Genomic DNA, 16,932 nt, shown 5'->3' with positions numbered 1-16,932 from the left:
AAACAAAGCCAATGCAACCAAGATTAGAAGGAAGGTAGAAAATTTGGAAAGAATTTTTACAACCAGTCTCTCTGATAAGGGCCTCATTTCTAAAATATATAGAGAATTAAGTCAAATTTGTAAGAATATAAGTCATTCCCCAATTGATAAATGGTCAAAGGATATGAACCGGCAGTTCTCAGATGAAAAAATCAAAGCCATCTACAGTCATATGAAAAAATGCTCTAAATCACTATCGATTAGAGAAATGCAGATCAAAACAACTCTTGGGTACCACATCACACCTATCAGATTGGCCAACATGACAAAACAGGAAAATGATAAATATTGGAGAAGATGTGGGAAAATTGGAACACTAATGCATTGTAGGAGGAGTGGTGAAATGATCCAATCATTTTGGAGAGCAATTTGGAACTATACCCAAAGGGCTATGAAAATATGCATACCCTTTGACCCAGCAATAGCACTTCTAGGGCTGTATCCCAAAGAGATCATACAAATGGGAAAAGGACCCACATGTACAAAAATATTTATAGCAGCTCTTTTTGTGGTGGCAAAGAATTGGAAATTGAGAGGATGCCCATCCATTGGGGAATGGCTGAACAAGTTGTGGTATATGAATGTAATGGAATACTATTGTGCTATAAGAAACGATGAACAGGCTGACTTCAGAAAAACCTGGAAAGACTTGTATGGTCTGATGCTGAGTGAAGCAAGCAGAACCAGGAGAACGTTTTACATAATAACAGCCACGTTGTGCGATGACTAATATTGATAGACTTAACCCTTCTTAGCAATACAAGGATCTAAGACATCTCCAAAGGCCTCATGATGGAAAATGCTTTCCATAAAGAAGAAAGAACCATGCAGTTTGAATGCAGATCGAAGCACACTATTTGTTATTTTTTTTTTCTCTTCTGTTGTGTTTTGTTTCCTCTTTCTGGTGGTTCCTCCTATTGTTTCTAATTCTTACTTACAACATCACCAATGTGAAAATATGTTTAATAGGAATGTACATGTATAGCCTATATCAGATTGTGCCCTGTCTTGGGGAGGGAGGTGGGGAGGGAGGTGGAGAAAAATTTTAAACTCAAAAGTATATGGAAGTGATTGTTGATAAATCAAAATAAATTAATAAAAAATAATTTCTTCATCTGAGAATTGCCTGTTCATATCCTTTGACCATTTATCAGTTGAGGAATGACTTATATTCTTGTAAATTTGACTTAATTCTCTATCTATTTTAGAAATGAGGCCTTTATCAGAGAGACTGGTTATAAAAATTCTTCCCAATTTTCTACCTTCCTCCTAATCTTGGTGCATTGGCTTTGTTTGTGCAAAAACTTTTTAATTTAATGTGATCAAAGTTAAGTAACCTCTTTAAACCTCAATTTCCTCATCTGTAAAAGAAGGGGCTTGACTTAGTGACCTCTAGGGTCCCTTCTAGCTCTGAATATATGGGAGTGTTTTGATGTGTATGAATGCTTTGAATTTTCCATTTCATCTTCCTTTCTTTTATAGCTGTACGTCCAAGAATTGCAGAAATGGTGGAGGTCTTGGTAATCATGGATTCCAGCCCTTAGATAAACAATTTACTGGATTCAAAGCCAAATAGAGATGTGAAAGGATGGATGTAGGTCTTAAGTTTTGGAGGGCCAAATGTCAATGTAACTCAACTCAATTCAACTTAACAGTCAGTTAGGACCAAAATGGCACAGAATGAGGGTTCAAGGGATCTCAGACTTCACCTCCTTTTGCAGAGGGGTTACAGAGAAAACTAAAGCCCAGAGAGAGGACTTGCCCAAAGATAAGTAGTTAGTAAGTTGGTAGGGCTGGGCTTTGTACCTATGTCTATCTCTTGTTTGCCCCAATCCATTCAATATCTGTTATGCAATTATGCTTTCATTGAGATGTATTTCACACTCTCTGTGAGAATGGGTACCAAGCATCATAAGGCTGCGCTCAGCTAAATTTGGAGCGTAATGCATTTTTTTCCAGCTCATGCACATCCTAATTCCATGAAAACAATGCTCTGAATTCACCTTTGGGAAGGTCATTCTGTTTCAAATGAAAAAATGGTATCCCCCAAATCAAAATGGATCTGGTCAAGTTCACTGAGCGCACTGTTCGTTTCTGAGCACACTGGTGTCAGGCTTTCTGGCCAGCAAACATGTCTAAGGAATTGCAGTGTGTGGACTGGATCTGTTAGAATTCCCTGTCTTATTCAGTTTTGAGGAAGAATGTGGTCATGGGGAATTTGAAAGTTTCAACTTGTATTTGATCCATCAGATTCCATGGTATAGCATGTACTATACCAGGTGCATTTGGGAAAAGTGATGGTGATAGGTTAGGGGGCTCTCCATCATTAGGAAAGGATGTGTGCTCAAATGGCTCCAGTGGATTGGAGATAAATCAGGCATTTGGTCCCTATTGGATTCATGGGCTTGTATACTATGATGCCTATTTCTACCCCTGTTGCTCCTCTGTCCCCCCTCCACATCCCTTCCCCCCCAGAAAAGCAAATCTAGCATTTCTTAAGTTGTTGGTATTTTTCGAATTCAGTACTTGAATAGTAATTTTTACCTCTTCCAGTCTGGTCTCTTGAGATGACTGGCCATTTTCTTAGTAATTTTATATTTGATAAATAGTTGGGGGGAAAAATATCTGTCTTGCCCAAGTAGCCCCTAATGGAGATGGTTTCTTTTGACTAAGCATTTTCTATCACAGAATGTTTTATTCCTTAACTTTGCTTCATCTTGTGTATTAGGACAGAATGATAAAATTATTGTGTACTCATCAGGGCCTTTAAAAGACTGCTGTCTGAAATCGGCATCTCTTGCAAAGTATGACCCTTGAAGATTAGTTCTTCACTACCTCAAGGTATGGTCTGGGGGAAGGAAGGCAGTAAACTTTTCTGGGCTATACATAATGACCCCATTGGTTAGGATGGAGCCTTCCAATATTGGAGAGTTTATTTTAAGAGTAGTCTTTTAGAAAATTTATATTACAATAACAAAGGCCATGATTACCCCAACCAGATGACTTCTCATTAAAGACAGCCATGGGCTCGATTCTACAACCGCTTTGATTATTTGTGGCACAGAGTTGTCTGTGTTCATGGCATCCTAAAGGAACTGGCCTTCCTCTTCCCCTTTGCCCCCAACTTCCTTCTTGTGATCTAGTTGTTCTAGTCTGGGAAGAAGTTAGACTTTCTTCAATAGACATCTTGCTTGTATGACCATGATAAAATGAATAAACAACAGACCACCTATTAAATCCCTGAAAGAGGCCACTTTGGGAGTCTTTACCAAGACTGAATGGGGAAACCTGTTTCAAAAGACTAATAGAAACAGAATTTTGCAAGCAGGCCCAGCGCAGTGTTCCTGGCCCTTTGACCGGAGCTCTCCTAGGGTAACCCTGTTTGCTTAGATTAGCACACGTTTGCTCAGGTAACACAAGATGAAATCCTAATCTCCAAGTTGGAAGCTGCTTTGATGACCATATAGTCTGGCTCTTGCCCAAACCAGACTCCTGTCTAGCTGACGAGTCATTCAGCCTGTGCTTGAAGACCCTCAGTGAGAGTGAGACCCCTACCTCCTGAGGAAATCCATTCCACCCTTGGGGAAGGTAGAAGAGTGACCCTACCCACTTGACCTGTCTCATCTTTATCAAGTTCAGATGAGCTTTGATGGGTAACTGATAGCCTCTGCTGTGATAGAAGGCCAGTATCAGTGGATTGGGGATCACAAATTTAGTGTAAGAAGTGTCCTCAGAAATTATCCAATCCAGTCTAACCCCCTTATTTACAGAAGATAAAAACAGGGCCTAGCAAAGTTAAGTACCTTGCCCTTGAACATGGCAAGTCTGGGATTCAAGCCTAGGTCCTCTGACCCCACATCCAATGATATTTCCCGTTCCCTGTTATTGCACTGGTCCAATTAACCTGAGTTTCTGGAGCTGTCTCCCATGCTTGGCTGGGTCAAGTATAGCACTGGCTACATAGCCAGTATGGAGCTCAGTTAATCTCATTATTGTTACCATTTCTCTTGCCCTCTCCATCTGCAGCTAAGCCAGATGGTCCTTTGGCCCAACTCAAGGTCAAATCTGACTGCGAAACATAAACACTGAATTCCTAAAACCTCTAATTTTGCACTAGCTGCCTAAAAGAGTTTCAGAGGAAGATCAGTCTCATGACTCGTTGGGTGACAAAATTTCAGTATCTTCTTACTAAATGATGGCACAGTTGCCTACCTCAAGGAAACTGGCATGGCAGCATCCTCCTTTGACTCTTCCTCTCATGGAATTATCCCTGGGGGTTAAAATAATTTCAGGTACAGAGATGCCCTCTAACTCTATAGCAAGCCCTCTGCTCCTGACTGTGTGTGTCATGATTCTGGAAGTCTTCCAATGGCTTACAGCCAAGAGGAATAAAACCTGACCCAGCTTCCCCTGCTTTAAACTTTCTTATCTGGCTGGTTGGTGAACAGTGTTATCAATAAAGAACAATGTCCTGCTTACCACCAGGTCACTGTGTGTGGTGGTTGGCATAGAGAGGGCATTTGGATATCTCTTCTATCTTGTTGGTTCTTGAGATCATTGAGTCACCAAGGAACTTGTATAATGTATGCTCTTCCTTAAGAAACAGTCCTGCTCCATTGGGACCTAGAAGAAGGTCTCCTCCACACTTCCACTTGGAGGAAAGCAAGGCTCTGAAGCTAAGATGACTTGCCAAAGAGCCGCTCTGGTAGTAGGCAGCAAAGGCTGGAATCCAACCCTGATTCCCAATCCAGCGTCCACTCCACTACTCCATGGTTCTGTTTGCGTATCGTCTTGGCCAGTGCCATTTCCCAGTGACCTCATTTGTATGTTATAAGCCATTTATTTATCTAAAGGTCCCCTTCTAATTAGAGGTAGACTGTAATGAGTATTTACTGGATGGACTTTAATGAGAACGTTCCTACAATTTTCCTGAATTATAGATCTAACCATCTCTCTCCCTCCATCCCCCATCCTCCTCAACTAGTAAACTACCATGACTCCCTTTTATCTCTGGAATAAAATATGCAATCCTCTGTTTTGCCCTAAAGGCTCTTCACACCCTGGCTCCTTTCTACCTTTCCAGGCTCATACTTTCTTCTTCTCCATGTGTGGTATGAGTTAGTAATTCTTGGTGCTGTTCCCTACACGTGGCACTCCCATCTTTTGCACTGGCTGTCCCTCATTCCTGGAATGCCATCCCTCCTTGCCTTGACCTTCTGGGCTCAGATCAGTTCTGCCTTCTTCAGGAGGCCTTTCTCTCCCCAGCCCACCTCGTGCTAGTGCCTTTCTGATTACCTTCCGTGGATGGAGAATATGTTTTGTGTATGTGTGTGTGTATGTATCTATGTATATATAGATATATGTGTAGATAGATATACTTATATCTATCTCTGTATGTATATATAGATTTATTTGTAGATAGATGTACATATAAGTATAAACTATATCTATGCATGTATGTATGTATCTATGTATATATAGATACATGTGTAGACAGATATACAAATAAGTATAAATTGTCTATATGCATGTGTGTATGTAAGTATCTATGTATATACATAGATATATGTGTAGATAGATTACACATATATCTCTATATGTATATATAGATCTATTTATAGATAGATGTACACAGACGTGTAAACTATCTATATCTACGTATGTATCTTTCTATGTCTGTCTATCTCTATCTATCGCTATCTTTATTTTCGTGTTGGCTCACAGGAGTCTGACAGTTTTGGCAAAGGTTGCTATGGAAGGCTGGACTCTCGTTTCCACCACCAGGTCCTCTGGATTTGGCTTTGACAAGAGTCTCTGCTGCCTTCCTCACAGTGGAAGGCCTTGACTGCTTTGTGGGGCTATGGATTCCTTCCCTCTAAAACTGCTGAATTGCGATGCTGCCTGATATCTCTTGCTTGCTGTTTTCACCGTATCTTTCCCAGATCTCAGTGTGTTGTGACTCAGGGACTGCAGAAGTCCAGTCTCCTAAGCCAGGCATTCATTCTGTGTCCTTGATCAGCTAGACACACGGGCCCCTTTCTCTGTTCCCCGGGTTAACGCTGCCCGATTGAGGCCAGTCAGCCCCCAGGCCGTCCACCAGACATTTCTGCCTCCTTCTGTTCCTGTGACAATGCAGATTCTGTGTCCTGGAAGGAGCAGTTTGGGCTTCACTACCCTGACCGCCGAAAGTCTTTGCTGACCACTAAAGATCGCTTTCTTATCCAAAGCCTCCTGACCTTTTTACACAGTCTCACATAATTGGCTCTGGATGTCCTGGGGGGTTGAAATGCTGGAAACATCTCCAGTTGCTTTCTCTTGTTTTCCCCTAGGTAAACATACCTCCCCAGCAACTGGGTCAAGCATTTGGGGGACTGGGAGCCCACCCAGCCCAGCGGGATACGTGCATACAGGGCGCGTCCTCATGACTGGACCTGACTCACAGGAAATAAGTGCTTTAACATTTCCCCCTAAAATACACAGACACCTCTGAGGGCAGCTGTGAATGTTCTCCCTAACAGGCTCTCAAATGCAGGCCAGAAGTCTTGGGGTTGTGGCTCCAGAACCGCCGCGTGTCAGAGCAAAAAGGGACTAGATCACGAGTGTCAAACTGGGAGAGCGGCTCATTCAGTGGTTTACAGTTAGGGAAGCAGGCCAGAGATATGGAGGGACTTGTCCTCCAGCCCCGCCCCCTTTGCCAGTCCTCGGCACGGAGCTGAACCAACGTTTCTCATCTTTCCCTTTGCTCAGCAGATTGGAGGGAGCCTAATCGATTAGCGAACCCCAAAGCATTTAGGAGATCTTTGATGGATGCCAGGCAGTGGGGATACCTTGGGGGGATGTGGTACTGACACCAGGTCTTTGGATCTAAAGATGCCCAGGGCATGTCCTCTCAGAGCCTGCCAGACCGGTCATAAAGTGCTTCCCAGGATGTCCTGGCGGATGCTTAGGTGGACTAAAGGAGATGGGCACGTTCAGGCCCTTCTCCCATCCCAGCCTAGTGAGCCCCCCCAACATTCTGAGCAACGTCTCGCACTGATGTCCCCGACTTCTAGCCTGCTGTGAGCCTCCCCCCTCCCAACCAGCGATGGCGGCTCCAGGCCGATAGGGCTTTGGAGGGTGGATATCATTTCTTCCTCGCGCGATTTCGGACTTACCTATAGATAATGCAGGCGCTGTTCCTGCACGTAGCACAGTTTGCTGTGTCCTGGCCAGTCCTGTAGGAAAGCCTGGAAAGACAAGAAGACCCGCGTGTTAGCCATAGGTAGCCCGCGGTCTGTTGTCCCCTCCCCCTCTCCAAACCAGGCATCATTGCTGTTCATGGTAATGAAAACTGATTAACATTGGATTTTCCATTCGACTCCTGATTATGTGTTTATTGTCCTTAGATGTAATGTGTGCGGCAGGAAAATGTTTAAATTAAGTTTCGTGTGGGAGCAGAAGCCCTTGGTTGAGCTAAATCATCTCCCTTATCATCAGCAGGGGGGCTTTGATGTGAGTCCTTGCAGTTTATGTTCGTCGTGGTCTAAGTTCTTAGAAGTGGTGATGCCGCCTTTTGGATTTGCCTCTTGACTTCTTGACCGATGTAGTGCTAAGCATTTTGGGACTGCAGAGTAAGAGCTGGCAGACCTAGTCGAGCCCCTTCATTGTATCAAGGAGGAAGCGAGGACCAGGAAAGGAAAGGGACTTAACGCTGCCCTGGTAGTGGGCAAGGATTCAGACCTGAGTCCTCAGAATCCAGAAGTGCTGCGGAAACTGGGAGCCGGGAGCTGGGAGCTCAGGCCTCCTGTCTTTCTGTGGTGCCTTTTTCAGATGATTTTATTCAGCCGTACTATGCCCATGAGGGCTTTGCAAAGACAGTTATTTTTGATGTGTATTGGGCAATCAATTTATATGAATATGAATGAAGGGCTTTTTGGCTCACAGTTTCTTGAAGACATCTGGGCTGCCCTCAAAATCTGTTAGGTTCCTCTTGAGAAAGTGATGTCAAGATGACTTAGAGTATTTCCCCGTCCACCTAGGTCCGCCTTTAATCTGCATTGTTTGTAAAATACTGGTGTGTTTTTTCTGCATTTTTTCTTCTTTTGTGCCCAGAGACAAGTACAACTGCCCAGCTCGGTTCCACTTAGGGAAGAGGATTGACTCAGAAACAAAATTAGCAGTTGTTTCTGTTGATGGGTTCATGTGCCTGGGTAGCGATAAGAATGTGCACACAAAGGGTTTGGTCAGCATCTGCTTGGATATTTTTGGCGCTTTCACTGGATAAATGTCTGTTCTACGGATCATCTAATTTAAACAGAAAAGCACTTTTGTTTCTCTGCTGCTGTTTTCCATTGCCCAAATATTTGATGAAAGGCTTTTCTTCTTAATGTCAGAGCATCTCCTTAGGGATCTGTCACCCGGACCTTGACCTTTGGGTTCCATGCCCTTAGATGCAATGAATGCATTCTGTCTCAATGAGGCCTCACCAGGCACCATTTTTCTAGGTAGTGAATCCAGGCAGGAGTTTTTATCCTGTCTTAGTATGACCGCAGTGATTATGACCGAGGGGTCTATGGTAATAGCCCAGCTCCCTTTGTCCAGCCCTGGAAGATCCTTTGACTCAACAGCCCAGGGAGGCAGGTGGTCTAATGATGCCCCTGGTGCAGAGGAGGAGCCTGAGGCTTGGAGAGGTAAAGGATGTGCCCCAGATCCCAGAGGGGGGAAGTGTCCTTCAAACCCAGGCCTCCCCCGATTCTGGATACAGAGAGCCTTCTGCTTCGCTTTCAGTTTGTCAGGGCGAAGGTGAGTTTGCTGAGGCGCCGTCGCACGTTTGTTTTCCTAAGGGGGTGTGTTCTCGTAGGCTTAGACAAAGAAGAGGTGACCAGCTTGGCCGGCAGACCTGGGCCCATCTCCCAGCTCTGTTGGTGGGACCTCGAGCAAGCCTCCGTGTCTCAGCTTCCTCATCTGTGAAATGAGAGGCTGGAACAAGGGGCGCTGATTGACTTTCTGGCCCTGGCTTTCTGATCTTCCAACCTCTCTGAGCCCGCTTCCTCCTCTCCAAGGTGAAGAGAGTTAGCGTCCATGGACCCTCGGTCCCATGAAGGCTTTGAAATCTTTATAAAAAGAATAGCTTCCCGAGTCTCCTCATTTCCTCCTGGTCCAGGGCGCTCTGCAGCCCTGGGACCGCCCAGAAGGAAGAGGGGGTCTTGTCAGGCGCATCTTATCTCGCTCGTAATTGAAGGCAGGCTTGGCTTGGCGTGAGTGTCATTTACTCTCCATCCATCTGCCGCAGAGGGCCTGGAGCGGGGCAGGCCCATTGCTTAGTGCGTGTCGTCAGTGACACGGGACAGAACGAGCACCGAGTAGCCCATCCCGGTGGGTGACGCCTCTCCGTCCGTCCCCCTCTTAACCGCTGATTTGTTCGGTCAACAGCCTGGTGTTCCCCCCAAGTCTTCGAGGCGCGTTTGCTGGAACGTCAGCCCGAGGCCTCTGTGTCTTCTTGACGACCACGCCCGCTCAGAGGGCTGATGACTAGGAGGCCTCCAGCAAAGCATTTCAGAAAAACAGTCCTGTAATGCGATCCATGCTGGAAGTAAGTCTGCAGTTGGGGTTGGCTCGGAGAGACAAACCCCGCTCCCCGCGTGGGGAAGACATCTATGAAGTCTCTGCCTCCACCGCCCCTGCCATTGTGCGTGTTGTTTAATACCAGTCATTCCGTAATCAGTTAAGTGCCTGCTAAGCGTCAGACACTGTGCTAACAGATTGGCAATGCCGAGACAAACCCCGAAGTCCTTGTCCTTGAAGAGTTTACGTTTTCTTGGAGGGTCCGTCCCAGTGTGCTTCCCCGGGTCTGAGCCCGAGGCCTGCCACAAAGTAGACGCTGGGCTCTGTGGGACGACCTTCTCCCTCTGTCCTCAAGGCTTTCCAGATTCAGAGTCTGCTTTGCCTCCTGTCTGAGCGCTCTGCTCGCGCTCCATCTGCCCCACCTATAAACGCTCTCCAGCTAGCTCACTAGCTGGGTGATCGAGGTGTGTTAATGACAGCATTCGTAGAGTGTTTTAAAGCTTGCAAACCATCACATAGGTATTATCTCCTAGGAGCCTGACAACAGCCCTGTCATGGGGATGCTCAAGGGTGGTGGGTTTTGTTTTTTTTTAATCCCCATTGTAGTGATGTGTTGGCTAAATGTCAGACAAGTGATATGACTTGTCCAGGGTCACACAATTCTTCAATGTTAGGGGCAAGATTTAATCTCAGGTCTTTTTAATTTCTTTTTTTTTAAATTTTGAACTTGAGTCATTAATGAGCACAAATGTTTGGAGCATAACAAGAAACGGCACCGAAGGGTGTGTGAAAAGCTGTCCGATAGAGGATAAAACAAAATGGTAGATGATGATGTGACTTCAGGCCTTCCTGATGGAGCGCCCAGCGCTCTACCCACCGTACTGCTCTGCTTCTCTGTGTAAGTTCAGGTCAAACTGATGAGAGGAAAGTTAAACCCTCGTGGAAAGAATTCGCTTTGTTTCTATTCTTTCCTACTTCCAAGTCAGTCAGAACAAGCTGCTGAAGGCAGAGAAGATGGGCCCGTGGTCCAACCATTTGGAAACAGTGGAGATTCTAACCCTATCCTTGACCCTAACCCTCCTCTAAACTCTGCCTTAGTATGGGCGGAGCCAAGATGGCGGAGTGAAAGCAATGACTTGCTTGAGCTCTCCCCCAGCCCCCTCCAAATACCTGTAAACTCTGCCTTAGCATCCGTGCCTGAGTGGGCCGGGACGCCAGGATTCTGAAGGCTCTGCCAGAAGACCCCAGTTCTGCTGAACGTCGCTGTGAAGCCTTGGTGGACCAGCCAGGCAGCGGCTGGAGGTGGAACTTCTGGTGATGACCTTTGCTAAGCATAGCGGGAGCAGCCGCTTAGGACAGGCTGGTAGCCATGAGGAAAACAAGCAGATAACAACAAGACCCTTCTCTCCAGCACCTTCCCCATATGTCCTAGCAAAGGGGGGGGGGGTCAGTGCGGAGAGTGTGGTACTTGCAGTCATGAAGAGCTGGTTGAGGCCACTTATGGCCTTAGCCAAGTTACTTCACTAACCTCATCTGGAGAATGGGTATAAAAATACTTGTAGTGTTGATTGTTGTCTGACTTCACAGCTTCTTGTCAGTCCTAGCAGGCCATACTCAGAGGCCTCATGATGATAGTTTGGGCTATTAGCAGATAGTTTGTTTTGGGGAGTGGGGAGTATGTAGACATTAGCAACTCATGAAGACCATCTCCTAAGATGAGGAAGGGTGTGACCTTCAGGTCTTTCCTAAAGGCATTTCCTGTATCAGAGACTTTGTTTCTAAGACTGGAAATGAGCCAGAGGATGGTATTTTAGCAATTTGGCCCTGGTAGTTTTCTAAAAGTCTTGCTAGCTTATGGCTTAGAGCTTTGCTGCAGATGCCCTGGGGAAGGAGAATATCTTTAAGAAATGGTAGATTTTTCTATCCAAAATGCGACACCTATTTCTAGAATTTTAATACTCATCCTCCCAGGGGATCCAACATCTCCGGGCTCTCTCTTGTCTTGTGCTTACCCCAGGGCAAAAAAAACAATGGGCAACTTGGAAATATCATTAATTGCATCAAATAAAACTGAAGTCATTCTTGGTGTCTTCACTTATCCCCTCCCAAAATCACAGACTAATTTCATCTATTTGTTCCGACAGAGGATAAAAAGAAAATGAAAATCATAAATTGTGAAAATTTCCCAGCTCCATGTTTTCCCAACAAGACACTTCCTTTGGGCCCTAACTTTCTTATCTTGTGGTTGCCACTGATGAATATGGGAGGTTGTTTAACTCATCCCCTGTTAGGATTTCACCAGCATTTCAGTTGTCGAGATCATGTGTGGTGTTCAACATTTTGAGATCTTAGTGTGGGCTAATCTTCTGGAAACCATTTAAGATTACAGAGGAGCTAGGGTTTGACAAAGTGATTCACTGGACACAGCACTGAACTGGAGTTAGGAAAGGCTTGGCTTTGAGCCCTGGATACGACACTCAGAGCTGTGTGAACACAAGCAAGTCATTAAACCTTTTTGTGCCTCAGTCTCCCCATTCATAACATGGGCCTTAACAACCCCACCACCTGATAATCATAGCCAACATTTCTATGGCACATTAAAGTTTGTAAAACACTTTGTGTACATTGACTTATTTTATGGTCAACAACCATGCGGATGATGTCTAACATGCTTTCTGGTCTTAAAGCTTCTATCGGTGTTAGCTGTCAACCTTGTTTCTATGTTCAAATGTAAGCCTCTTATAGGTCAGGGCTTGCCAACACAGTGCCAGGCGCAGAGTAGGTGCTTAATAAATGCTTCTTCATTGATACAGGCATAGAGTAGGTACTTAATAAGTGCTTGTTCCAATGAACAATTGCTGTATCAATATACAGCACCACCTTTAGCACTAAGTGCATAAACTTTATTTCCCCAGGATTGCTCTCCCTCCCCCCCCAACCCCCCATTGTGGTCCACCATATTCTCCTCCACTATATTTAGGAGTCCAGTTTTCACTCTCCCTCTACCCCCTGCCCTGTTCTTTTTCTCCTAAAGTCAAGTATGGAAAATCCCAATGGAATAAATTGATAGATTAGGAAGGATATTTGAGATTGGGTCCTAACCACCCCTAGGCTCTGAGAAGGGAATCATTTCCAGCAGGATCCGTACCAGTGAATGGGAGGATGAGGTTTGCTTTGGGGAATGGTAGAGACTTTTTGTTGTTGGTGTTCAGTCGTTTCAGTCATGTCTGACTCTTCGTGACCCCATTTGGGGTTTTCTTGGCCAAGATACTGGTTCGCCGGTTCCTTCTCCAACTTATTTTACAGGTGAGGAAACTGAGGCAAACAGGGTGAAGTGACTTTCCCGGGGTCTAGTAAGTGTCTGAGGACAGATTTGAACGTAGGTCTTTCTGATTCCAGGCCTGGCGCTCTATCCACCCTGCCACCTAGCGGCCCTTATGTTAGAGAATTCCTGAATGTCAGAGCCAGAAGGGACCTTCAGGCATCTAGTGAATCTTGTCCCTGAACCTTCTGCAGTGTCCTCGACAAGTAGCCACCCAGCTACTGCTGAAGGTGGCCATGAAGTTTTGGTCTTACAGGCTTGTTGTGAGAATCTAATAAGATAATATATTTCAAGCACTGAGTAAGCCTCAACGTGCCAGAGGAGTGCCAGCTATTACCGAAATCCCTTTAAAGCCTGAATTTGTAATCAAGCACTGCCCTGGAAGCTCAGGCAGATCCCAAAGCTTGGGTCAGCTGAGCACTGCGCTCCTAACAAGTCGAATCTAGTTACATCCACGTCTGCCTTGTTATTGTTGAAAAGATCTGCTGAAGCTGTGGCCTTTCTTCTCATTGGTCTTCTCTGTTTCAAAGGGTCGGACTGCACTTAGATGCACTGCTCAGCAAGGAGGCCTCCTGTCACCAATCTTAGAAATCAAAGGGGCTTCGAGCTGGATCGTTTCGTACTCTCCTGATTTTATAGATGAGTAAACTGGAACCCAGAGAGGCCTGCCTAGCAAGTTCCCACGCTCTCCCTGCGGGGTGATCTCAAGGTCCAGCCTAGAACCCAAGGCTTTTTACCCTACTCACCGTTCTTTCTGTTTTAAGATACTTCATATTTACACACCAACTGTGTAATCCCAGCATGGAAACCATTTTTACAATGCAAATCAAAGCTTCTGAGAGACACTGCCTCATCCCTAGCAAATTGGCCCAGAGAACAAAATGCAGGGGAAAAGTCAATGTTGGAGTGCTTGATGGAAGATAGGCGCATGGAGTGAGTGCTGATGAGGATGGTAACTACTCCACAGCTCTGGAAAGCAGCTTCAGTTTGTGCAGATAAAGTACATGGACAGCTCATACATAGCCTTTGACCCCGGGATTCCCATAGACTTCTGTACCCCAAGGAGGTCGTTTTCAGGTCAAAGCTCTAGCCCTGACTATCTCTACCTATATCTACATCTATATCCGCATGCATACATATAAATACATACATACATACATACACACATCTATCTATGTATATATGTATACATACGATCAAAGAAATTAGAATATGGATTTCATGAATGAGGGAAAAGAATTGAAAAGATCAGGTTAACTATCTAAAGGCAAAGAACACTTGAGTATTCCACAAAGCGGGCAGCTTTCAGGAAGATGGCAGCAGGAGTATTGACTGCAGTGCTTCCAGATGCCAAGGTGCCATGCACTGCCAGCCCCAGAGCAGCCCGCCCGATCTGTCTCATGCTTCTCTTCCTTCTTTTCACTCCTGGCTTGGATCCTCAAGGCCATCCTTGTTTTACTTATGGTTCTGGTTTTCTCTTTTGACTCATGAATGACAGGTCTCATAATTCAGTTTAAAAGGCCTTTAGTCAGTGACCTTTCTAAAATCAGGGCCTTCTGTAGATGGTAGAGCAGTCTTTGTGACCACACCAATTTATGTTTTTGTATTGGGCCAAAGAGAAGTTCAACATATGTCAACCAGCAATGACACCTGCCTCAGTTTCCCCATGTGCAGAGCTTCCAATGACAAGTGACTCATAGGATCCTGGATTTAGAGCTGGAAGAGTCTGTAGAAGTCATTCAGCTCAATCCCCTAAGTTAAAGACTAAAGATAAAGAAATGGAGGCCCACGTTTTAATCCAGTAAGCATTTAATTGGGCGTTTATGTGCCAGCACCCAGATCTCCTGGTTCCAAGCCCAGCATTCTAGTCATGACCCTTTGGAACTGGGGAGGGAGGTTTATAAGGGGAGAGTTTCTGGAGATGGGGAAGACTAGCCCTTATTTTCAGCACACTGCTGATGTCCAGGGCACTTTGCAAAGGAAACCTTGTTTTTTCTTATTTTAAAAAAAATTCTTATTCTTATTGATGTCTTGTGTTTTTGTATCACCCTCAGGTATGAATAAATCCTTCCTTTATTTCCAACTCCCCCCCCCGCTACGTTTTTCCCCTTTAAGAATTTTCCTGTATATGTGTATAGATACACACATACATATATATATAAGTATATGTGTATAGATACACACACATGTACATAATATATACATATACATACACAATACATATATGTACACACATATACATATATAATATATACATATATAATACACATATAATATATACATATATATAATACATATACATACGTATATAATATATTTTATTTTGTTCAAAATCTCCCAAATTCACATAAAAAATTAACATTAATTTTTTAAAACTTTAAATTTTAAATTTTAGCCCTTCCATTTCTCCAGTACCCCTTGAAAAAGTAAGCAGTGGGATAGTGATTGTACATGTAAAGTCATGCAAAGCATATTTTCATATTGGCCATGTTGCAAAAGAAAATATAAACCAAGGGGAAAAAATGAAGAATGTTTAAAAAGCCTGCTTCACTCTGCCCTCAGAATTCCCCAGTTCGGTCTTCTGAGGCGTGTAGCATTTTCTTCTTGGGTCCTTGGACTTGTCGTGGATTGATTGTCTTGGTCAGAATAGCCAACTTGCTCACAGTTGATCATTACACAATATTGCTGTTACTGAGTACAGCGTTCTTCTGGTTCTGCTCACTTCACTTTGCATCAAATCAAATAATTCTTCCCAGGTCGTTCTGAGACTGTGCTGCTCGTCATTTCTCACAGCAGGACGGTACTGCGTCACCATCACATGCCACACCTTGTTCAGCCGTTCCCCAGTTGACGGACATCCCCTCAGCTTCCACACTCGTAGCCACCATTTGTGCCTTTGTTGAGGCTCCTATCCTCCCCATCATACAGATGCACAGCCTTGGTGTCATGCTCACCTCTCTCTCACCCCCCAGATCCAGCCAGCGGCTGAGCTCCGTTGATTATGTCCTCTCTTAGAGAGGCCCCTTGTTTCCTCTGGCCCTGCCATCACCTCACTCGTGGACTATTGATGCAATAGCGGGTCTTCCCCTACTGGTGGATCTACCTGCCTCTGGTCTCCGGCCACTCCTGTCTCTTCTCTGCTCAGCTGTCAGATTCATCTTCCTAAAGCACAGATCTGAACGTGGTCTTGCCTCCCCCCAATTTGGTAAACCCCAGTGACTCCCTATCCACTTAAGGATCAGAGAGAGAAATGTTCTGTTGTTGTTTTTGTTTTCCCCCAAAGCCCTTCACAACCTGCCTCTCCTCCAACTTTCTAGCCTTCCTTCACTTTCCCTCTCCCTACTTCTCCCCTCACTGCTCCTGAGACCCTGGTCTCCTTCCTCCTCCTCACACAAGGCATTCCATCTCCAGACTCTGAGCGTTTTCCCTGGCTGTCACACAGGCTTGGCATGCTCTCCCTCCTCATCGCCTCCTGGCTTTCCTCTCTTTGTCCTTGGCCCCTCTATGGGAAACCTTCCCGAGCCTCTGTTAAGTCCGGTGCCTTCTCTCTGTTGTTTTTCTCCACCCAATCCTGCCGAGAGCTTATGTGTACACAGTTGTTTTCATGTTGCCTCCCCCAAACGAGTCCAAGTTCCTCGAGAGAAGGGTCTGCTTTTCCTTATCAGTGTTTAGCATAGGGCCTGGCACCTAATAAAAGCTCTCATTCGTTCATTCATTCTTTCATTCTTTCATTCTAGTATGCCCAGCTTCCTTTTAAATACCTGTCTATGAGGTAATAAATGTTGAGTTGACTAAAATAATGAAGTACCTATTTGTGGGTGGAACTGGAGACGTCATAGTCCTCCAGGAACCTCAGTGGCTCCCTATTGCTTCTTGAATAATTAAAGAAGAAGAAAAAACCCTCTACTGGGCATGTCTCCCTCTTCACAATCTGGTTTCACTCAGACTCTTGGATTGATTTTATATCATGGCCCCATACACACACACACACACACACACACACACACACACACACACACACACACACA

General features: G+C 44.9%; 2 protein-coding genes across 2 annotated transcripts in view; one reads left to right on the top strand and one right to left on the bottom strand.

Annotated features, from left to right (window-relative positions):
• The window catches only part of DOCK1 (dedicator of cytokinesis 1), a 523,683-nt gene that overhangs the window by 173,077 nt on the left and 333,674 nt on the right, over positions 1-16,932 (top strand). The gene's annotated exons all lie outside the window — the stretch shown is intronic.
• Positions 1-16,932, bottom strand: part of INSYN2 (inhibitory synaptic factor 2A) — a 58,064-nt gene that overhangs the window by 20,171 nt on the left and 20,961 nt on the right. The window contains exon 2 of the mRNA XM_027855903.1: positions 7,194-7,265. Within this exon, the coding sequence (XP_027711704.1) occupies positions 7,194-7,265 (72 nt within the window). The remainder of the gene's footprint in view (positions 1-7,193; positions 7,266-16,932) is intronic.

This window comes from Vombatus ursinus, unplaced genomic scaffold, assembly GCF_900497805.2.
Source record: "Vombatus ursinus unplaced genomic scaffold, bare-nosed wombat genome assembly UNPS02011353.1, whole genome shotgun sequence".
NCBI classification, from domain to species: domain Eukaryota; kingdom Metazoa; phylum Chordata; class Mammalia; order Diprotodontia; family Vombatidae; genus Vombatus; species Vombatus ursinus.
This window is presented reverse-complemented; position numbering and strand designations above follow the sequence as displayed.